Below are 24,770 nucleotides of genomic sequence, written 5' to 3' on the forward strand. Positions count from 1 at the left end.
TTAGACAGGTACAGTAATGGGGGTGAGTTGCCTATAAGCCGACTGTTGTTTATTTTTTTTATGAAAAGCTCAGCCTTCGTGGTCAGCGAGAGAGGTTAAGCATGATTTCTGTCAACGCCTTGGCAAGCACGAACACATCGGCATCAAAGGCACTTGCTTACGTGTGCTTTCGTCACGTTCATTCTGGAGCAGCATCATCGGCACGTGCGGCTGCGTTTCAGGTTCGTTTTGCCGCTCGAGTCTTTGTGCCAGTGCAATTCGCCGGCATTCCTCACGCTCGCTCGTTTGTTACAGTGTCTTGTCTACGACAAAATCACCCTAAATGCACCCAATGTTGGAAGTTTAGCAGTTAAGCAGGAGCTGAGTCTGGTTGGCACGTGGGTGGATGGCCACCAGAATCGGACGCACCATGCCCTGGTGCGAGGTGGTCAACAGAGAGTGGTGCCAGAGGCGTAGCTAGGGGGGGGCAGGGGGGTACATATGTCCCCGGGCGCCAAGGTAAAGGGGCACCAAAATGAGGCTTACAATGTTACATTATAACTTATCGCGGCGGGCGCGGCAGCCTGAAACTACTGCACAAATATACACCTCAACCTAAAAGTTTATATATCCCGCCACACACAGCCTACATGTCATGTAATTACATTTTGGTAAGTGATTAAACGGGGGGGCTACGCCACTGAGCGGTGCTGAGTATCATCCCCCCTCGTATGTCTGGAGGTTGGTTCAGGGTACTAAGGTTTACTCTCACTTTTTTGCTAAACACTCATCCCAATGCTGCAAGGTGCTTCTGAAATATAATCTGAAGACTTGGTGAGGCTCTCCTGGGTAAATAACGCATTATTATTCATTCGTCTGCTTGAGTTAATGATACGATGCCTGTAGATAAAGTACAATACAACAATAATAATGCATATTTCCTAATCAGTCCTTTGCAGAGGTACAATATCGTAGTTTGAAAGTCATATAAGTTGTAGCAGCAATGTTGAACAACTTTGGCACTGCAAGAATTGAATGTACCAAAAACAAGTTTTAATAATATCATGAACTAATTGTGCAATTGTCTGGCAAAAACAATGTGCTCCCATTTAAAATTGTGTCCATGGTATCGTGACCAACTGGACTCTTGTCAAAGTGTGACATAGTAATGTCAGTGTACGTTGAGATGACAAAAACGATGCTGTTGGCATTGCTTGTGTCTCTGGCTGAAATGTTTTAATTTGTTGAACAACATCTCAGCACTGCGGAATGTTTGACAATCGCTGATGGTAACACACGTGCCCTAACTAGGAGATCCTTGTGTTGCTTTGATGGAATTTTTAGTTTTCTTACAAAAAAAATACACGCGAGTGTATATTCTGCCAGGACAGTTAAAGGGAACAAAATGATTGGTTCGACTTTAATGTTGCACCCAGTGTTATAGCAACCTTTCTTGTTTCAAGCATAATATTTTGGAAAGGAGGAGAGCGATAAAAAAAATGTTTGATATTTGCGTCTGCTCGGCATTGTTAGTTTTTGTTGCTCATTATGTCTCGTGAAGCTGAATGAATGCAAGCAAGCAAGCATTCGGTGACCAGGGGACTGGGAAGCCAATTTAAACGCTCAAAATATCTCCAAATTTGACGTTCCATCGGCTGCCATCAAAAGAGCACAGACGGCCTCCCTGATCCCTGGCCCTGTGGGAGGATGAATTCATCTCTGGGTATTTCACGACAATTGATGAGAGAAGCCACGTGGAACGGCTGGCTTTTTTGGGAGGGGGCCTGCGGTGCAACATGGAAAAGATTGCGAACTTAGCAGACGAGGACGGAGCGCGCACGGCCAGTTGATGTGCAGCAGTGCTCTCGTGTGAGGGTGTGCGCGAGCATAAGGAGAGACTGTAGTATTTATGGCTGGGCAGGACCTGCTTGAACACGACGTAGCGGTCAGTATTCCAAATATTATTTCTCTCAATGTACGCGTGCTGGTGCTGAATATAGAATGGCATTTTCGCAGTGTGCAGGGTTCTCGGACTGCCTGTAGTGTGTTGCATCTATGACGACCGTTCTATTTGGGTGTTGGGCAGGAGACGAAAACAATTGCCATCCGACAAATTTGTCAATACGGAAGAGCAGTACAATTTCAAAATAGTGAGTCATCATAAACTTATGAAGTATATCCATGCTGTATTTCATGTTTAAATACGTATGATTGTATTTATTTAACATGATGTCTAACATGTGTGATGTATATGAATGATATATTTTCACTAAATATTATGTATTTTCTTTGTGTTTTACACTTTCTATGCCTATGTATTTTATTTTGAGAACCTCATAAGACATGGGCTGTTAGCTGGTTAAAAAAATTGTCATTCATGACACAGTACTTGTACAAATGCTGTTCGTACATGTCAATATAAAGTATAAATCCTGACTTAAAGCTTTCGTGACTGCAGGAATTTATATTCTTTGGTTCTTTCGGTAAAGTCACGTAGATAGAACAGTAAAGTAATAAAAATGAAAATAAAGTGAATAAAAAAAAGTTTTAGTATTTTTTTTTTTTATTCACTTTCTTTTTATATGAATTATTTTATTTTTCTATCTACGTGACTTTACCGAAAGACCCAAATAATATAAAATATACACAGAGTGTGTTGAACTTTAAGTTAATATTACAGTTTAATTAATTCAAAATACATGATTAATGTCATGTTTAAAGAAAAATCGTAAAGAATACGATATTTTCTACCCACAATTTTTAGACATACTATGAAAATACATTTTTTGAAATCTAATTTTTTTAAATCCACGAAATAAATGTGTCTCTGATTTTTTTTTATTACTTTGAGTATGATAATGTATTTTCGATTTAAAGCTTTCGTGACTACAGGGATTCATCTTCTTGGTTCACGTAGAAGGGAAATAATTAAAGAATAAAAATACAACATATTTTATTATGTTTCATTTTTGTTATTTTATTATGATAATGCAATTTCACAACTCCGGCGTGAAACTTTACTGAGACTCAATAGGGACCTTGAAAAGAATGAGGTATTGACTGTGTTCTGGATATCGACTCTCTTTCCATCAATTTTCTGGGACTATTTGTTCAGATGCTGGGCTTTGGTGACCGTCACTTGGCGCCACCCAGCCATTACGCTTACCCGTTAAAAACTGCAGCTGCGCTTCAAATTTGTCCCCAAGCAGCCACACCAACTAATTGATTATAGTTCTTTTTGAACATGTTTCACGAGCAGACACGGCGGCAGACTTTCTCCAGAGCCCCGTGATTGAGTTTGCCATGTTTTAATTGCTGGGCACACAGCAATGAAGTGTTCGCTAGCGTAAAGAATGTCCCAATGCTCTCGCTAACTCCTGCCAGCGCGGATTGCCTGGCATGAGGAAGTGGGGCAGCACAAGTGCTGAAGAAGGGATGTGAAGTATAGGGGGACTCACTGCTAAATCTAGAGCTCTGTGGATAGTCTGGTATGCGCACGTCAGCTGTGGCACAGAGGGAGCACGCACCAAATACGTCTCATTCCACGCGTTATCCCGGAGAATCTCTGGGGACAACTGGACTTGGTCCAAGTCATGGATTTACGTATCCAGGGGCAAGGCACACTAGTTCTGTCTCGCAGCCACTTCACAAGGGTCAGTACAATGTGTGTATTTTATTTTGCTCTTGTGATAAACGTTATCTGCACAGTGCTTTTACTTTTATAAAGTATGCATTTTGACAATGCAAGGATGATTGTTTTGTGGTACTAGTAAAATGCCTGTTTGCTTAATCTATTTTTTAAAAGCAATATTAGAAGTGTGCGGTGTGAATTTCACTTGGGATGCATTTTGTGTACTCGAGATTGTTCTACAATACTGCGGATACTGTCAAGTCGATAAACTTCTCATATCGTAAGCCGGTTATTTTCCTTTCCGTAACCGACACGAACGCTATTAATATGTTTTATACTTGGCAAGAGTACTGTGGAGGGTATGAGACGAGCATTAAAGCTAGAGATTAACACCCGTACAACCGTTGCCACCCTCATATTATACGTGTGTACATTTTTAACGTGCGGAGTTCTTGATCGCACGTTTAAGCAATGCCACCCTAGCCGTCTTTGTTTTCTCCGCTATTGGTTATTAGCCGCAGCGTTGGATAACGGGCACTCGGAGGTGCCCTTTGAGCTCCTGAAATTTCAGTGCCTCCGAGGCCTCAGAATTCGATTCGCTCAAACGTACAAAAGTTAGACGCACGCGCGAATTGAACGCGTGCCATGAATGGGACGAGCGTCAATGAATGGACGGGCGCTCAGGTTCGCGTGCTCCGTGTAGTCGGGCGGTGATATAATACGGTGGCAGCGCTGCCTCTGAAGGGAGCCTGATTACCTTGAAACCGAGATGTTTTCAGCGGCGGTTTGCCATTGTTGGCTGTGAAGGAAAATCCAGATCCGGGCTGTAATTGTCTGCTGCCGAAAGGTGGTCAGAATTCTAAACTTGAAAGCATTTCAATAAATGACAGCATGTGAGGAAGAAATATGCTCCTGTTGGGAGATTGTGTCGCATCCTGCACAGATGCGAGCATGTTTTGCTGCATAATTAAGGGGGCTAACATGCATTGTGATATGTAATGAAGTTGTAATGTAATATATTTCAAAGTACGCTACTTCATATTTCTCATGTTGAACATTTTAAATTTGTAGCATATTTCTCATATTGGAATTGCAGGTGAACAAATACCTCGTGAAATACAATTCTACTTCATAGGCATTTTTGAAGTTTAAATTCAATATGATACAAAAAAAAGAAAATTTGGCACAACCTAAATAGTTAGGTCTGTAGCATATGCTTATACATATACACAGAGTAAAGTTTTATTGCAGCGTGGGTTGAGTGCTGATTAGGAGATTACAGTATTGACTTCTTGAGAAATTATCATTCCCTTCTTCAATTTCTCGAGAGTCCAATTAGCAGAGCCTAGCAAGGCGAAAATGCCAAATTAATGGTGACAAATGTCAGTTTGCTTGTATGCTGCTTTTTCACACTTAAATAATGTTGTGTTTTGGCACACAGTTTATGATGTACAGTTATACGATGATTGTTGTCATTTGGAATTTGAAACTGTTTAAAACATTTCATCATCATTGATCAAGTTTGGTTTCTCCCGCACTTAGTTGCTTATATATTTGTTCAGAGATTTGTTAAGATCATACATAAGTACATCTGTATCCCCATATTCAGCCACAAGCTCGTGTGATGTTTGGCTGTGACATGGACATTCAGTGGCCAGCATACTGTCGTAGTTTATAAAAAAAAACTATAGCACAAATTTTACACAATAGCAAAAAAAGAATGCCAATCTTTTGCTTAAGTAAAGGTGGAGCGTGATAATGCATTTTTCTACAAAGCAAAGATGATAATATCCCTACAAAGAGAGCAGTGGTAATCATTGGCAAGCAAAGCGATGGAAAGCTGTTGTTGTCTTTGAGAACTGTGGTTCGCTTCTAAGTTGCTTAAACCACACCGGTCCGTGTTAAGGATACCTACAAATTAGGATAAAGAGTGTCAATGCCAAAAACTCCCAATAGCATACCTGTCAATCCATTATCCGTGCTGCCTACCTTATTACAGGCCAATTCAGACTGACACCTTCATCATCAGAGTTGCTTCATTTTGTTTGCATTTTGACTGCTTGTGTTGTGGTTATTGCAAACATGATGCCTTGTATAAAGGTGTCAGTTTTTGTACCAGTTGAAAGGGTAAAAACCTATTACTATATTTTGCCACTGGTAAAGGAGGTCTCATAGTGAGAATTGATGTTACTAAGCAAAAACTGTTTCATGTATTAATTTTGATAATTGGTGTCAATGATGCTACTTATCATGCTACTGTGATCTTGCTTGCTGATGCGGCTGCGTGCTTGATATGTGGGTGCACACACTCATGTTGTAAATGTACAACAATAATACTTTTTTTTATTTGGCCGTATTGAAACGGCTGTACGCCATATGGACCTGAAAACTCAATTTCCCTGTACAAGAATACGGGCTAAACCGTATGGGATGACACGGTAAGCAACAGTCAAACTATGGAGTAAACTTAGCCCCTCGATTTTTGGTACAACAGTAACTATGTAATAGCAAGGCAAATACAAAAGTATGGATACATTTTGCCCCGAAAGTGTCTTATACTCCATTTACATTTACATCTTTACAGAGTTTGCTGCTTTATATAACTTTGCTCTTTTTGTTGTTGAACATTTTTGTTTAAATTTTGTTAAAAGACAATAATGCTGCCATCTAGTGGCATGGCTGATGTGCTATTGTCACTGCTGCCTGTTATCATGTCGTGTTTTCATTATTATAATAACTGTGCGTTTTTTAGTATTGAAAGTGGTTGCATTGCTAAGTTTAGATTAATCTGTAGAAGATCCCCACAGAGTGTGTGCTCCTTTATCATGTGTTGCCTTCTCGACCAGGAGAAAAAACAATGGTAACAAACGTTTGCTTACTTTATGACTGCATGCTGCTTGTCAGTCTATAATGGATATGAACTTGTGCTTGTGGATGTAACGGTAGAGTGACTATCTTTGGTCAAAATACAAGAACAGTGTCACCACGGTATCTCAAACAGCTGTAGTAACACCTTAGGTTTGGACAAATGTTTGGTCCTATATATAGTCCTGGGCAGTGTGACTGCTACAACCTTCCGTCCACTGACTTGGCCAGTTGCTCGATTTTGGATGGTTGGAATATACGCTACATTACTGCTTAGGGTCACCGGTGTGCTTACGTTGTCATTCGATACGATGTCCGACGTTTTATCTCCACGTTCTGGGGGCTTCTTCAGAAATTCATTCATCGTGCCAAAAAAAAACACACGACGGTACAATCCGAAAACATGTCGGAGAGATATATTTACCGTAGGTTTGGATTTTTTTCTCGGCATTTGAAAACGATATTGTCAAGATCAACTTTAAACCGAATATTTCCTGACAATTGTATAAACAGAATAGTGTATGTAACATTTAAGGATGGATCTCTGAATTTCGTGTACATCACTTTAAAGTAGAATTACATAATGTTGAAGGTCATATTAATACAATGTCAAGCATAAAAGGGGTAATGATTTTAATAAACATCCCTTTTTACATCAGGTTAAATGAGGACACTCGTCCATTGAGATCTCGCAAAGGATAGTTTAACAGCTCAGTCCATATAGACTACTTACATTTTACCAGGCTCCTAAAAATAGGCTTGGTGTGATTTAAAGCTGAGGAGGCGGAGAGGGGGGTGGTGAGGAAGGTATCTGTGATTTTCTTTTTCTTCCATGGCAGAACACTTGTGGAAATGTGGGCGAGCAATGATCTGAGCGAGGGCGAGCACACTTTGTCCCAAGAGGGCCTCATGAAATGTTGAGCTGTCCGGGGGGGGGGGGAGGTGTATGTGCTTCTGCCGTTGCTGGGGTCTTCAACGACCCTTGTTTAAGTCGTGTGCCTTTGCGATTCTTTTTTTTAAAGTGGCTCGTGCCCACGCGCGAAGAGGCCGACTGGGAACAGGCAAAAGTGGGACACACGGTTTTGGGGGGGGGGCGGGCTGGTGGCACGGACTGAGCACGGCTCGATGGCTGACACATCAGCAATGGGTAATACATTGTGATGGGATGGGAAAGCCATCTGCCAGACATGTTGGAAAACAGTACATTTTTATATTGCAGATGAATTTCCATCGCGTACACGTGCAATAAATGCTTTAATGCTGGAAGCGATAAACCTGCTGTCATCGTTTAGTCGGTTAAGTGAAGTGAACTCATCGGTCATGAAGTTCTTTTTTTAATTTAAATTAAAGCGTGATTGTTAAAACATAAATTGAATACATTCATCGCAAACATTTTCATGACTCTTTAAAGTGCATGCAAAACTCGAGTTCTTTGGGAATGTAACTTAAATACAAAATATGTTGAGAGTAGAAGCAGCCTTTCAAAGATATGCGATACATAAGGTTTATAACTAAAGCCTCAGAGAGTTCATAGATTTTTGAAAGATATGATATTTCAATGTTATTACTCAGACTTCAAAGAGTTGATATATATAAAGCTAAGGAGTGGGTGTCACATCCTGCCGTTCCCTGCTTGTAACCTGCCTTGTAAACAGTGACCACCCAGTTCACGTTAATGTGCACACACACATAACAAAAATACAACAACACCCGCCACTCGCAACTAAGTGGCGGTGACGTCACCACGACGCCTGTGCCAGGCAAGGTGCACTTTGAGGCCACGTAGAGTGTCGTAGGCTCGGTGACAGGAGGTCAGGGGACAGACCCAGGTGCTGTGGGTTGACTGACTAAGATGACTGGCAGATGCAACAGCTCTGCCCCTGACTGTGCCAACTTGCTGTATTTTATCCGCCCGGCACTCCACTCGTTGTTGTGTCGCTCCTCTGCGCTCCGTTGTTGTTGGGCGACTGGAGGCTCCAGTCGCCCTCTGACAAAAATACGCACGCAAATGGACACGCACAATACAAAATTGGAAAACACATCGCAATCATCGCCTCATCTGCAAAAACTTGGCAGCATCTACCTTAAAGAGATATATGAGACTTAGTCAGGCTCTCCTTAGCAGTGACGATAATAATAACACAGACAAAGACAAGTACCCCCCCGGATGTTGTGGAAATTTGCTGTTAATGTAAATATGGAATGAACACGTTTATATATACACGCATTCACGCACAGGCAAGTATTCAGGCATCATTATTCAGTGTTTTCCCTTCAGTGATGTTTCGACTCACAGGAGATGGATTGTGCACAAGATAAAAAAAAACGTTGAAAGGTCACCATTTAGTGATATACCACGAAGAATGCATTTGAAATGAATTGCTGAGTTGTATGTTTGTTATGATGGAAGGGGTGGCTTGGTTGAGTCATGGATGTTAACAAGATGACTCGGAGGGACCCTATTGAATTGCCAGAAAGAAACAATTTAAAACTGAACAGCTGTTGCTGTTTAGTCACAACGGATTTCAAAATCGGTTATTCATGGAATTATTTTATGTGGCGGTTAAAAAAAAAACAACGGCACTTTTTTTTTTGGCGATTCGCCGTTGTGTTGTTGTACATATGAAATGGTTACCTTCAAAAGTTGGCACATTGGAAGCACAGCGTTGCCAAAGCCGAACTAATTGTCGTGTGGCACCCTAGTGGCTGAGCGGAAAAAGTGAAGCAAACTAATGCAAAAACGTTCAACACCTAAGCAAACACAAACCATTTACACTCGAGTCCGCTGACTTTATTTTCCATAAACAGGAATTTAGACGTTTTGATTATATGAAAAAACCCCATATGACTCTGGTTTAATGTAATGGTCCAACGGATTACGATAAATCATTTGTAAACAGTTGTGTGTATTAGAGTTGATGGTCATCATGGCAATGTGGCTGCCATTTCCTTCCAAATAGAGATGATACATGTAAATGCGTGGCACTTTGCCGCATATCTGCAAGTATAACATTGTCGTTACTGAGAAAACCAGTTTGTCAAGTCGTTTGTGTGTGTATATGACTTTGCCTCCTCAACGCCCACAACATTTGGCACATCGCATAACAAAAATTACGTACACCCCTTTTACAATCGACTGCTGGAGCATGGAGGAGGGGGTGTTTGACCATATTTCATGCTGGTAAATGATATACACTAAACTTTTTATTTCACCAGGTAAGGCCCACTGAGCTAGCTATACAGCTCTTTTTCAGAAGCGACCTGGCCACAAATGATAGCTCAACGAAGTGGCTTATCGCGTAGAAATTTATTGCAGCCAAATACTCTAAACACGTGTTGATTCTAAATGTGGATGGATAAAACTAGAGCACCCAGAGAAAAATCCACGCGACCACGGGGGAGAGAGACACGCAAACTCCCAAGTATACAGTTGGCATCGTCAGGGTCGGGATCGAACCTATGCCCTCGTGCATACCAGGCGAGTTAATTAACATCTCGCCACTGTTGCATGCCTATGGGTTGATGAAGAAGGGGCCCAGGACAGGTTCAGATACCACGCTGTGAGCCGTGGCCAGGAAGCAATCTCTAGACGCTGGGCTCATAGAGGAGTGCACGAACCATTGTCCAAACCCCTCACCCCCACCCCTCCACGTCTTCATATAAATGCATAAATACAGGTTGTTTGTCGAGCAATGCAGAATTACTGCAATACTTCATGCTGGTAAATATGGGTCGATAAATAACCGTAATACCGGTTATGTTAAATAACGTACCTTAGAGTATTTGTTTCATAAGTTTATGAACCTTCCATGAATACAATACTGTGCATAGTTCTGTATTTTCTTTATTGAAATATTTTACTTGGTTGTCCTGGTGCAAGGGTGGTCCATATACACGTGTTCATTTACTTTATTGACATTAATTTTAGTGAACTAAACAGATTTTCCGCAATATTCTACTGCAAATAAAGCAAAATTAATAATTTAGAAGCTACATCAACCACCCCCCTCCCCCAAAACATACATGCATGTATTTCAGCATTATTTCATTCAAACAAGTGAGAGAACATCTTTACACAATAAATAAACAGACAATATACCTATTTATCGTATACTTATATCGCCATCTCTCCACAGAAAAATAAAACGTGTTTTTTTCACGACCCATCAGCCACAAGGTCATCTAGTGGGAGTGCATAATTTCAGCAGCAGTGATTCAGGACTAAACTATTTTTAAATGTGGAGGGAAAATCAGAGGACCGGGAGAAAAATCCACTAGACCACGGCCAGAGAGATACACAAACTCCAAATATACAGCATCAGGCGTCAGGGTCTGGATCAAACCCACGATCTCCTGTATACCAGGCTAAGTAGTTAACATCTCGCCACCACGGCACTATGAGACATGCAGTGTCTCATAAGCAGTCAGACTTGCCCGAATCAATGCCGGTGAACTGCCAAATCCTACAGGCAAGGACCCACTCTCTTTCCAATATTGGGTCCTAAGGTCATACTCTTAGTTCTTTTGGTAAAGTCACGTAGGTAAAAAATGAAATTAAAATTAATAAAAAATAAAATAAAAATCACGACGTTTCGGAGGCAACACAAGTCTCCGTCATCAGGTGGGACCGTCACAGCCAGATTTGCTGCATCATTTTATCAATTTTAATTTCATGTTTTACCTACGTGACTTTACCGAAAGAACTAAGAGTATGAATCGTTGCAGTCACGAAAGCTTCAAATCTAGAATCCTAAGGTCATCTTAAAGAGACATTTTTTTTATTGAAGTCGCCACAGTTGGCTGCCACAACTGTAATCCTATAAGGTGAGCCGCGCCCCCAGCCAGCCCTCTCCCTTGTCAGCCGGCGGGAGACTCCCTGCCGTGGTGGTGGTGGAGTGGGGTGGTGTGGGGTGGATCTGCTGTCTCTTGTTCCCTCGCAAGCTTCCTGACCCGCCTCCCGTGCCCCGTACACGCCGTGCCCTGCCGCTGGCTTGCCCGTGGGCTGCTGGCTCCTCGTTGTGTCGCTTCATTCTCGGCAAGTTGCCGCCAGGGATCGAGGGACTCTCACGCGAGCACTCTGGTCCCTGGGCGGGGTGGATGGACTTTGACTTTGCATTTTGTTTCCAAGTACAAATTCGGTGCTGTTTGAAGTTTTTTTTTTGCAGGTATATATTTTTTTTAACGTCATAGTTTGAGTGTTGTTTTAACTGCCATTCGTGTAGCCTCGATTTTTCGAGTTGATTTATATTTGCGCTGCTTATGTGCTCGCATACGTCGGCGTCATCTGATGTTTGACGATGAACTTCACAACAGCTCTATTACGCTGGTGCAGTGGATGAGGGTACACACTGGTGGTCTTACAAAATGCGTAGTCCAAGTTTGTTTATATGACATATAATAGCTCGCTTTCGTGACTTAATACACACCCACGCACACATTCGCAATGGCAAGCGTGGAGCTGACTGACGGACGCATTAGAGGTACGCAAAAATGTGGAATGCAAAGCCATGGAGACATTGTTTACTTTGACTTTTATTCACGTTTCCACCTCCCTCTTGTTTCATATCTCGGTTGCAGATCTACACCGACTGGGCCAACCACTACTTGGCAAAGTCGGGTCACAAGCGACTGATCCGAGACCTTCAACAAGACGTCAGTGATGGTGTTTTGCTGGCGGAGATTATCCAAGTTGTGGGTAAGTGTTGGCTGCTTTGTTACCCAGTCCTGGCTCTCCAGGGCTGCGTAACATCGTCTGTCACGGCATTCTGTGGGAGGTTGACGTTAAGCCTGTCTGCCGTGACAGACAACATGTTGACTCTAACCGTTCGCTGAACTTTGATGGCTCTTGTTCCCCTGTTTTGTGTGTGGGCTGCTTCATCGTAGATCTGTCGCCTGATCAGTTTAACACGCAGGCTTTCACGAACAATATCATCCATAATAGAGGTTTTTTGGGGGGGTTAAATCCTGTCAATATATAAATTTGTCGTTAAAATCCGCCACCACCCGACACAGACAACTAGTAAGGGTTGTCACATAAGCAGAACGTGCCAATTCGTCACTAGTACAGCACTAGTGTATAGTAGTATAGTGTATAGTGTAGTGTATTGTGTATAGTAGTATAGTGTATAGTGTAATATACTAGTACAGCACTAACCTGTGTGTTGGAGAGCCAAGCCACAACATTTACAATCTGAGTTCGACGTTTCGCCAGTAATTATAACAAGCTTCATCAGGCGACAAATCTGGCTGTCGCGTGATTTTGGGACAATTTCGAGCAACGGTGTTTTGTATTTCTCGTCTGCGGTTTGAAGCGCTTTGAGATGCCGTTTCAGTATTTCGAATTACGTGATGAATGTAAATCTTTATAGATGTCCTAGCAATCACACCAAATGCAGGCCTCGATGTTCACCAGTGCCGTGGTCAAGTGTTAGGGTTTTGATCTTTCAGGATAGTTTTTATCGCTAACCACAACACTTTTTAAGGGTGCATTTACCACTGTAAGTAATGTGCACTCAGGATTGAACTTCACAGAAGAAGAGCAGGGTGCATGGTTACATAATAGCTTGCTGAATTTTTGGCAGGTGTACTGATCATGGCCAAGTATTCTTCCTCAGGCACGCACACACACGTTTACTTCTTTAAAGGAGTTAAATAAATAACCGATAAAATCCACAACTTTTGGAAACTTGTCTTGTTTCGTGAACAATGTACACCGTGCTTACCATGTTGTCTCCCCCAAAGTCCCTTCATGTTTATCTCTGATTATGTGTAAGCACTCATCTGTTATTTTTTTTTTGACGCATGTTTAGTGTTTTGTTGGGGGTCTGGTTTCATTGTGCCAAGTGTACTGCACTGCAACCCTGGCTACCTGATTTCGATACCCAGCCACAGCCAACATCAGTGGAGGATTAAACTAAACTATATATTTTTTATTTTACGAGGTAAAATCCCACTGAGCTATGCAGTTATTTTTCATAAGCAATCTGGCCACAAGCGATAGTTCAACGAAGTGGCTTATCATGTGGAAATGTACAGCAGCCAAATACTCTAAACGCATGTTTCTAAATGTGGAGAACATGCACGCTAGAAAATATACGGGCATCGTAAGGCTTTTGGATCGAACCCACAACCTCCTCTATACCAGGTGTGGAAGTTAGAATCCCGGCACCGTGCTATCAGAACTTGAGCTGTGCCTCCACTTGATTATGCTTTAAACATCAGGACCTGGTGCAATGTGTAAACATCTGCGCTGGAAAGAAAACGGTGGCTCTGCGTATTACTACCCACACTGCCACCTCTTGCTGTCTGAGCTTCCATAGATTCTCGCAAACAGCACCTGAAACCACCAATTTTTTTAAGGTTATACAGGGTATTCTTGTGTTGGTTACACCACCACACCTGTGCCCGGGTGTTGTATGATAAACAGGTATTGGACTAATCTGTCATTCTTGTTATTGCGTGCATGCTACTGTATTGCATACACATTTACTTTATCGAACTTTAAGGCCACAAAAACAGCTATACTTCATTTTAGATACATGAGGACTTCATTTATGTAATTCAGAGAAACAGTTAACTTCTGTATATGAAATGAAAATATTAGCTATAAAGAATATTATTGCAAAAATATATGTATCGTTAATGTAAAACAGTACTTTTCCCACAGAATTAAACCAAGTCTTGCTGAGAGCAAGCATTCATTATTGGTATATATATATATATTCCCCTTCTACGTTCATGTAAGTTATAAAATAAATCATAAATTCACATGTAAAAGTATGCTGGGGGTCAATGATGTTGGTTTTTGTAATGGGCAGGATTTGGCAGTCAATATTAGTCATGCGGGGGCGAACATAAGGGATACATTATGAATATCAAAATCAAAGAAAAAATTCAAGCAGTTTAAAAAAGTTGGCCTTTTACAGACCACTCGAAAAAAAATTCACAATTTGGCAGAAGGCAGTTGTGGTGTTGCAGCAACAGCAGTAGCAGCAGCGTTAGGGGGTGGAAAAAAGAAGTGCGTTAGTGACCTGTGGGTTTCCTTGCCCTCTCAACGTCTCTCCACTCAAAAAGAGCAACGCAGCCCAACCTGGCCAGTCAGATAGTGTGAGCGCTGGGGGGGGGGATTGGGAAACTTATGCTCGGCAAACGTTCGCCAGAAAAGCGGCGGCTTGGATGGGTGGCAAAACGCGCGAGGTGGGAGTCCGGGCTTGGGTTGGAGGACGGCAAAGGAGCCAGGGAGGGGTTTTGTTAGGGAGGGATTTGTTTGAGGGGGAGGGATGGAGAGACAGCGATGGGGTGGCTCACATTCACACGCAACTCCTTTTGTCAGACGGAGGGGAGGGGAGCCACAGGGGCTGTGTGTGCTTTATTTATTTCATTAACTCGCCCCTAATAATAAGGTCAGCCAGAGAAAAAGTGCTAAAGTGTGGCTATTTCTGCCGGTGCACATGGAGCCTGTTACAGCTGAATGCTCCTGTGTGCCGCAGGCAACAATTGGAAGCTGAATGCAATGAAGGCTACCCTAGACGATCCCTAGAGATGCGATTAATGTTATGTGGAACTAAAAATTGAACGAACAGCGCTTGATATTTGAACAGCCCCAGAACGGATGTTTACTAAGTAAATTAATAATACAGTCAGCTACTGAAAAAACTATTTTTTTTCTTTTCCACATAAACCACTTGGTCGATTAAATGCAACCTTGTCATTTTCCTTTTTTAGCCAATGAGAAGATTGAAAACATCAACGGCTGCCCAAGGAGCCAGGCTCAGATGGTGAGTTAATCCACCTGAATTTCCCTGACAGTATAGAGGAAGCTCTTTGGCTATGGGGTAAGTGCCAATGTGCATGTCTCTGTTTGAAGGAATCGGCAGAAAAAGTTGAATCTGGAAAATGTGAATAATGCTGTCTGTCTTTACTGTGTGTGGGAAATGCACTTCCCATCAGGGACACGCTGGCAATGATCTGGTTCAATACGAAAAGCAGTGCATTTTTTATTGGGATAAATCCTTATTGAGGACATCGCAGAATAAGTGTGCATTTATCATACAATGCTCACATTCAGCTTGTAATACTTTGTAACGGAGCGACCAAGACACAGCCTGGAATGCATTTCTGGAATTAGGCTCCCAACGGCAACTTTGTCGGAAAGTCCACCAGGCGTACAACTTTACCTCCAAAACTTTATTGGCTGGAAGCTAAAGCATCTCTGGGCCTGGCAGCGTGCATTCAGACACGGGAGAAAAAAAACCCAGATCCCTTAGAAATGAGTAGGAATAACGGGTCTTCGACATAGCAGCAAGGCTCAACTCGAGCGGCATTGCTGCAGCAAGCTGTCAGAAGAGACGGAGAAAGTGTCTGTCGCAGCGTTTATTTCCCGATTAGGGGAACTAACGATTTGCATTTGCAAGCTTCAGTCGTGAAGGTATGTGCGGAGTGGGTGTTTTATCTAAGCTATGAATTCAACTTGATGCTTTGAGAATTTTGAGAATGTGTTGGTTTATGTTTGAATGTCTCCGAAGGTTTATAATAACAGATTGTGATATTTTAACACTTACATTCTTTAGTTTGATAGTGTAGATTTAAACCTTTTTTATTTTACAGTACGGTTTTTTTTTATATACAGTGACGAACTGGAAATAACTTTCATACTTCTAATAGCTGGCTATATATGCCCGCAGTACTGTAATTGGATGCCAAAGACGTTTATCAACGTAAATCGATGCCTTTCAGCCTAAAACTAGCATAATTAGGTTGTGTAAGTGTAGATTAACACAGCATATGACCGTTAAAGGAATTGTCTTGATTGCTTAGCTCTTTTGAGTATAAACCAGCTGTTTTCAAATCACTCAGCTTTCGCTGAGTCTGCCAGCAACTTGATTCTCTCCGCTGGTTACGGTGCTGTGAACATTTCCTGGGGTATTTTTGTCCTGCAGTTTTACAGATTGCCATTCCACCGCAGTTCACGCACGTCTGTTTACCCATTGAGTGTTTCTTTTCAGAAATAAACTTGAGAAGGCAAGCAGGATAAATATTTGAAGTATCTAAGGCACCACAACTGGTTGCATAGCAGAGATGCCTGCTGAGGACTATTTAAGAACCATGTAGGGATTTCATAAGTGCTTCTCATAATTATAAAAGGAAATTAAACATTGCTTTTGAATTCCTAGAGAATTTAGCATGACGAGGATTTGTTTCGTCCGATTATTTTTAGATTGTCACGGTTATTGTCTTCTGCCTTATTTGATCCATTTCTACGTTTGAACTGTGTTACAAAACCAAATACCACCACGGTCTCGAAAGAGCTCACATCAGCAATCAGAAAATCTAACAGAGAAGGCATCTTCTAAAGCAAGATGCACTAAATGTACCATTTTAAAACACACCCACGTCAACTGTGTACAGCATAACGTCGCATATCCGACCCGCTGAGGACTGAGGTATAGGCGAATATGTGAAATGGTTGGATATGTGAACATCTACACAACTACCCCATGCACAAACACTACACTGCAGTTAAATGGTCAGAGAGGATATGTGATTACTGTATATCTGTGGCTGCACTCTAGGCCTTGTAACAGTAGTGATCCCAAAATGACTACCTTTGCTTTTACATGTTTGTTGAGTTAAATGTGAGCGCAGCAGGGTTAAGCACTTTCTAGTGTCTACCACCTCGGTATTAGGTCACCAAAGAAACAAAATTTGGCTTCCAACTAATAGGGTAATTGAACTATACATATATATATATATAAATAATGATGATGTGCTAACGCGCTGGTGTCAATTTCCTCCTGCTTGAATATCATCAGTTGCTTTTTATTCCTCCTTCGTTTGGCCGGAAATACAGACTTTCTGCTTTACTGCAGAGATTTCCATTTCTTCTGTCACCTCATTTTCCCCACAGAGAGAGTGCCGCAGACCATCATCTAAGCAAAATCAAGTGACAACTGTGTTCTTGGTTCTTTTGATAAAGTCACGTAGATAGAAAATAAAAAGAAAATTTAAAAAACTCACGACGTTTTGATCGAAACACATGAAGACCGCTTGTGTTGCGATCGAAACGCCGTGGTTTTTTTTACTTTCTTTTTATTTTCTATTTACGTGACTTTACCGAAAGAACCAAGAATATGAATTCCTGCAGTCACGAAAGTTTTAAGTCAAAATTCAAGCGACAACTGCTTTTGATAATCGCCAGCATGGTCTGTTGGCTAGTCGTGGAAGTACGCTGCAATTTTCACTTAGCGGTTGTGACCATGGGCTTAGATCAACAGGATGTACTGCACAAATGATTGAAAACCACGTACGTAGGTTGTAAAATGATCATGTAAATTAGGTTTGGCAAACAACAAACATATATATGAGGCACTGAGGAGGAAGATATCATCTCGTGATAAAAAACGCATATTTTCCCATCAAATGATGTATAACCACTTTCATTCAATTAATTTACATAATTTAGGTTTGTGATTTGATTCAGGAATGGATTTTTTTTTACATTGTGGTAAATGTAGCAACCTCTCCTGACTGAAGGTGTGACGTGGTCCTGTTACATACAGCATATACAAATTGAAAAACATTGATTCTTACACACATAATTCAATGCTTGAATCGTGAGCTTCAGCATCCATATAGAATCGACCAATCTACGCATTATTCACACCCTTATTTTTCACCAATAACATTACAGTAATGTTATTTTTCTGATAACAAGACCCTCGTTACGTGCACCACACAATAATACATATGTTGCGAATCTTAACTATTGCCATGTTTCGGATTGGCAGGGTTAGGATTAGGCAAATCGTTTGTCACGTGTTCATCACCCGGCAATGCGGTAATGAAGCAGCTGAGCCGCAGCTTTTCACGTGAGATGCGGTTTTGTGAAGAGCTGTCAGTGTGAATGTTGCTCCTTTGCAAGCTAATCTAGCCTCGCCAAATCGAGTCCGAGGAACATGCCACCTGTCACTACCAATCAACGTGTTTATAACATACAAGGTGCTCACCAGAGGTGATTTCCTGTCTTTGATGTTCAAAGCAGCCCTTAATGCGATGCTATTTTGCCCATAATTGGTCGTAGAGCCTTGATCACTTTTAAGGTGGAATATAATGCATCTCGAGCTCAGCTTGTTTGATCAGATGTCTCGATATTGATGGTTGTCTTTTGTAATTAATCGCGTGAGTGATGCGATTTGAAATCAATTATTAGAGCTATCTTGCACAAAATTGAACGCGTAAATAAGCACTCCGTCGTTCCTAATTGGGAATTAGATTAGTATTCCTCTGACACGTTCCTGTATTTAATTTAGGCTTTCGCATAATCTATCAATAACCAGCATATCCATTACCAAAATTATGACTTATATAAAGATAATACAATTTTCAGTGTGGGCTCCATGGAGGACAAGATAGATTTACAGCATTTATCTTTTTTCATATATAGTACCAGAGCAAATCCCAGGGCAGCTGTGAGCAAATTTAATTTCCAACTGATTCACGTATTGTCACTTGCACTTGATAAAAAAATGGTTCCGAGGTAAATATTTTACTTTTTTTCATGTAACATGTAAACACCAGTGTGTGTTGCAAGTAAACGTTGTGCGTACACTAATTAATGCAAATGTTAACCTTAATATCATTCATTATTATTGTATTAGGTGCACATTGTGTGCAGTAAAGTGTACATAACAACATAACGTTGACTCTTTTACAAGGTGCAGTAGTGTCGTATTTATTTGAACATATTAGGCTACGTTTTTCCTACCTTGATTCACCATGGTATTTTGAAACTATCTTGATAAACAATCACCTTCACAACCATCAATATTGCTTGTGTTATTATTGTAATTATTATCATTATTTCCCTGTTGTAGCAGACACACTCGTGTGTGATTCTGCGTCGTGCCAGTTTCGAAATGTCCACAAAAGGGTGAATTGTCTGAAAGCTCCATATTTATTGTTTCTCTTTTAAATCTTGCATTCGACTCCCTAAATGTGTCACCTAAAAGCAAACGCAATTTATTACACTTTGAATCGCCAGACTGTTTATTTGAAGAAGGAATTTAGGAAAAGTATTTTACCGTTTAAAAGTTAGAATAAGAAAAAACAATCTTGAATTTAAAGAAATCCTATAAAAAAGGGGATTCCGTTATTTTTAATTCCCACTGTTTAGTGTTTATTGTGACAGCTGCGGATTTACGGTGTGAGTCAGCACTAAAAGTCGTCCGCCCAAATATTTCGCCTTAAACAGGAAGTTTTGAGCGGAACGCTAGGTATGGCCTTGTTGCTTTTGGCGAGATGGCAGGACGGAGTTCCGTTTCGGTTTGTAAAACCTAAATAAGGCCAAATGCGTGGGAACAGGATGTTTTCCATCAGCCCTGCTCAATTGACATTCGAAGGAAATGCTAAGCGAGTGCAGTAGAGAGAGAGAGAAAAAAAAAGGTGAGTACAGTGAATACTCAACTTGAATGTGTTGCTCGTTTGAAGCGCAATGAGAATGGATGCTTTCGGTACACATCGGTATGCTTGTATTGACGTCGATGCATCGTAGTGTGCGGCGTAATAAAATTAATTGTCCTGCACAGAGAGTAGGAAGGCTGTTAAAGTGGGCTGTAGCTAGACCTCAGGTTGAGTCCTGTAAAAACCTTGACACTTCAAGGACAACACCCTTCTGTGTGTGTGTATATAGTTTCTACAATGGGTATCTTGGATGTATTTTTTTCGCATTGGGTTGTGTTATTTTACATGCTCAAAATCACACTAAATTTTCTTCTAGTTTGATAAAGTTGTCTTATTTTACCGTATTTAATCATCATATCACCTAGTATTCTTATTTACAATTTACCTTGGCCGGAATGTGGCGTATTTCATACCGATCTTGTGAGCTCCGATTATTTTTCACACTTACAAAAAGGCTATTTCTATTAGCAGGGTTATTTCTCGGAATATACAAAGTGATATTCACTGGCAAACGCCGGTACAGTATTTTATAACCTCAGCTACACTTCATTACTTAAGAGTTTGTTGCAACTTCAAAGGGATTTTTTGAATTGTCTATTGGGTATGATTGGCTGCAGTGTGGTTTCCAGCTGGGGAAAGCTAAAATCATGCAAGGTTGCAGTACAAGTTGGGGGGTTGGTCATGGCAACTGCAATCACAAGTGTTGTCAGGGGTCTGATATGGTCAAACGTGGGCTTACATGCCTTTAAAAGGCGAGAGTGTCCAGATTACAATACTGTATATAGCAATCGCAAGCTCATCTCCATAGCCATCAGTTAAGCTCCACTCCTAGCCACCCGGGTAATTCGTTGCCAGGTACATTATCTACAACGACCTACGTGTCAGAGGGCATGTCAATCTGCATTCCATAGTTTGGCAAACAGAAAAGATACTGTGACAATTTTTGGTAAGAGAGACCATATTTTGGCAGTAACTTGGCCAAAATTGGCTCCGATGTAAAAATAAAAATCCACCCCAATAGATGGTCACAGGGCCTCTTTCATAGGTTCATCCAGGTCTTCAAGAGATTGTATGAGGTTTAATAACTATTTTCTAGGTTAAATCGTGCAAGAAGTATAAAGCCAATTGGTGTTGGACACCCTCCTGCTACCTGACACAGTCCAACGAATCCAGTTGTTACGTGATCCTCATGGCGGTACCCCGGGGTATCAAATAATACAAAAATGCCGAGGCAATTAAATATGTTATTTCTGGGACACTATTTTTTCCAGGGGTGTACTTAACTCCGTGACTGGGGTACCAATCATTCCGAAATCAGTGCTACTCCGCGATGTCGAAACGCAGCGAGGACGATTGCGCTGAAACCCTGAACGCTCGCGGTACGCACCGTAGTGGTGCATCGTGTACAGCTCGTCGAGATGAGTCGATTGCCGCATCGCCGACCATCAACAGACTAAAAATGACTGCATCACGGACATTATGCGAGAGCCGGGGTACTACCATGGTACCCCGGGGTACTACCATGAGGTTCATATGAACAAAACATGCCAGTCGATGTTGTTTTCAGCAAAGCAATACGCTGAAAGGCAACCGGTGCATAATTGTGACTATTAATATACGTTTCGTTTAAAATTACACCCAGTATCACGAGGCGATCACCAGGGTGGTGCTCAGCAAGTGATTGCATATCCTGACCCCAGACCTTAGCCAAGCAGGGTAAACGGAAGTTAACGTGTACGTGATAATGTTACATCATCATTATCCATTTCTATCGTGATTCGTTTATAAGTTGTCAACCGCCATAATTATATTGTGTTGTCGCGGTTGTTAATAATACGAGAAGATTTCGGTGCCCTTACAGGCCCTCATTTCATAATCAACGTTTTTGGGTCAGATCGCGTTATTTATAAATGTGTCGTAACCCTCCACCACCCGACACGGCCAATCAGCAAAAAAGTGTCACGTTGACAAAAGACAAATAGTTCACTGCTTTAGCCCACCGGTGTGTTGAAGAGTGAATCCACAACATTTACAGTTTTTGAGTACGACGTTTCGCTGGTAACTATTTCCAGCATCATCGGGCAATTCGCCCGAATTTTTTTTATGTTGTGGATTCACTCTTCAACACACTGGTGGGCTAAAGTAGTGAACTATTTGTCTTTTGTCAACGTGACACTTTTTTGCTGATTGGCCATGTCGGGTGGTGGAGGGTTACGACGCATTTATAAATAACGCAATCTAACCCAAAAACGTTTATTATGAATAATATTGGTCGCGAAAGCCTACGTGTTAAACTGAGGCCCTCATCTCTTAGGTCCTGCGGAGGATTTGGGGGCCTTCGGACTTCAATTCGAACCTATGAATGATAATTAGTACAATCTAAACTACACTCAGTAAGAAATGAATGTACATTACCGTGAAGGTTTTTTGTATTTAAAAAACAACTTATTAACCATTCTTAATGCGATAACATGTCACAAAACAGTTCCCTAGCGCAAGAGTGCTAAGTTGACAGTACTGAACATTTTTACCAAAATTGACGCAATTAAAGCAAAAATTCCAAATAATTTGTTCTCACCTTGTCTTCTTCCGTCCTCTGCTTAACTGACTTGACCTCTCGAAAATAAAACCCACCGGCTCGTTGCACCGCAGAAACATCGCTGTTCAGACGTGTTGTGAGTTGGGTCGTGAATGAGGCGCCTGTCTTGTCCTCGGACCATCGATGTAGTCAACGTGCGTGGCAAAACGAACTGTCGGAAACCCAAATGTAATGTTTCCTCAAGTTTTAATCGAACATTTTTACTGACATTTAAAAATACATGAGATCAATAGTTCCATGATTATCACGGCGCGAAATAACATCAGCATAAGTACTGTACATTCGCGTACATGCAAATGTTACGCGCTCAAAAAAATGGGCTTTTAAACAAAAATCCGGACAGCCAGAGACAAACTCGCACTTGCTCCATTATAGTATTGATGATGACGATGATTCGAGGAGTGTTTAGATGCCGACGACTGGTACCAACGGTGTCAAGATCAGCCTCTGTGGAGGAGGCTCGTGAAGGACGTCGCTACTGGGCAGTTGGAGGCAGTCGCCCTCCAGCAGAGGAGCGACGCTCACAACAACGAGTGGAGCGCCGGGCGTATAAAATGAAGCAAAGTGGCACAGTGGGGGGGTACAGCTGGTGGTGCATCTACCGGTCATCTCAGTCAGCCAACCCATAGCACCTGCTAGGTCTGTCCCGAGACCTCCTGCCAGCAGCGAGACTTCGACACTTCACGTGGTGGCCTCAAAGTGCACCTAGCCTGGCACAGGCGCCGTGGTGACTCCACCGTCACTTAGTGGCGTATGGCGGGGTATTGGTGTTGGTTTATATGAGGCAATCTGCCAGCCACGTGAACCGGAAGTTAAAGTAATTCATTACATTACAATTATCAATTATGTCACGTTTCATGAGTGTGCTGTGAAACATCCCAATGTTGTTCAAGGATATTCGTAATTTCAGAAGTGGGTTCGTATACATCTTGGTGTTAGCGGAAGCGGTGTGACTAATGTAGCAGGTTTAACTTCACGTTACATTTATTTCTGAACAATCCGTTCTCAGAGCTGTGGTGCTCAGGCTGTAGCTGTCGGCTCGGTGGAAGTTACACGGGCTTCTCTCCATCATATTTGGCTCGGGAGTGCTTTAGTCTTGAGCCAATAATGACGAACATTGCATAATGCTTGGACATTGTCAAAGTCAACCACATACCCCTCCTCCTCCGCCTCCTGCCTGCCATGTACCGACGTTTGTTTGGCCATTTTTACCGTTTCTTTGATTGTTCCCTGAACCGGGTGTTATTCATCTTACGTCCTGTACGACCAATATACTGTAACACTTATGCGGATTATTTACCAATACCCCCCCCCCCCGCCCACACACACACAAAAGCTTACACAGTAAAGGAAGGCCTAAGCAAGTTCGACCCGCTTATTAAATACTGGAGGAGATTATACATCGGAAGGATTTTTTTTAGAGCGTGCTTAAATAATGCCCAATACTCTTATATAGAATTACTCGTTCTGTAAAGTTGTGGCTGAGGTTGCTTTATTCCCAAGAGGATGAGGAAATGTGTGACTCATCAGGTCCATTCTTTGTAATTGGATGTTGTGGAAAATCGACAGTTAGTCATCAGCAAAGCATTGCTCAGATAAGGAGCATAAATACCACCCCATCCATTTGCTGTTTGTCCCCTTGCTAATTCATCAGTGATTAATGCGACAGGCGCATTTCATTTTCAATCTTATTGTATTTATTTTCAGTGGAAGGTTGTATTATTTGAGTGTGTAAATCACTTCACGGTTCAATGCAAATATTTTATTTTAAACTTGTAGTCTTCACGTCTGCTTGCCAACTCGGGTGTTTTGTTCTTATGCTGCTGTGACGAGTGTTATTGTATTAAATGTGCAGTGCCACCAGAGTTCAAGTATACAGCGTCGTGATATCGATACTACAAAGTTCCACTCCTTGGTATTGTTCTGTTATGAGGCAGGTTGTTATTCATCTCATGATTGTTAAATTGCTGAAGTCTTGCATACAAATTGATGTGCAAAATGGGACCTCTTTTGCCAGTAACTTTATGTGCCTTTACTGCTGTCGATATGTCCCTTATCTAATTTATGCAAGAATACAATGGATTCATATTCTTTGTGTCTTTCGGTAAATTCACGTAGATAGAACAATAAAACGATTGCTTGTGTTGCGATCGAAACGTCGTGATATTTTTATTATTTTTTATTCACTTTATTTTCATTTTTATTATTTTATTGTTCTATATACGTGACTTTACCGAA

The 24,770-nt window shown here is 41.5% G+C and overlaps 1 protein-coding gene and 1 long non-coding RNA gene across 10 annotated transcripts in view; one reads left to right on the forward strand and one right to left on the reverse strand.

Moving 5' to 3' along the window:
* Positions 1-24,770, forward strand: part of LOC144720304 (neuron navigator 2-like) — a 281,685-nt gene that overhangs the window by 129,259 nt on the left and 127,656 nt on the right. For all 9 annotated transcript variants that reach the window (XM_078596960.1, XM_078596951.1, XM_078596953.1 and 6 more), the window contains exons 2-3: positions 12,053-12,170; positions 15,200-15,252. In XM_078596960.1, coding sequence (XP_078453086.1) covers positions 12,053-12,170; positions 15,200-15,252 — 171 coding nt within the window. The remainder of the gene's footprint in view (positions 1-12,052; positions 12,171-15,199; positions 15,253-24,770) is intronic.
* LOC144720307 (uncharacterized) lies at positions 7,711-23,265 on the reverse strand. The gene is made up of 2 exons (XR_013585740.1): positions 22,512-23,265; positions 7,711-8,462 (listed from the first exon to the last, which is right to left on the reverse strand). It is a non-coding gene; the product is annotated as an uncharacterized LOC144720307 (long non-coding RNA).

Source organism: Lampetra planeri, chromosome 8 (assembly GCF_965212315.1).
Source record: "Lampetra planeri chromosome 8, kcLamPlan1.2.h2, whole genome shotgun sequence".
NCBI lineage: Eukaryota > Metazoa > Chordata > Hyperoartia > Petromyzontiformes > Petromyzontidae > Lampetra > Lampetra planeri.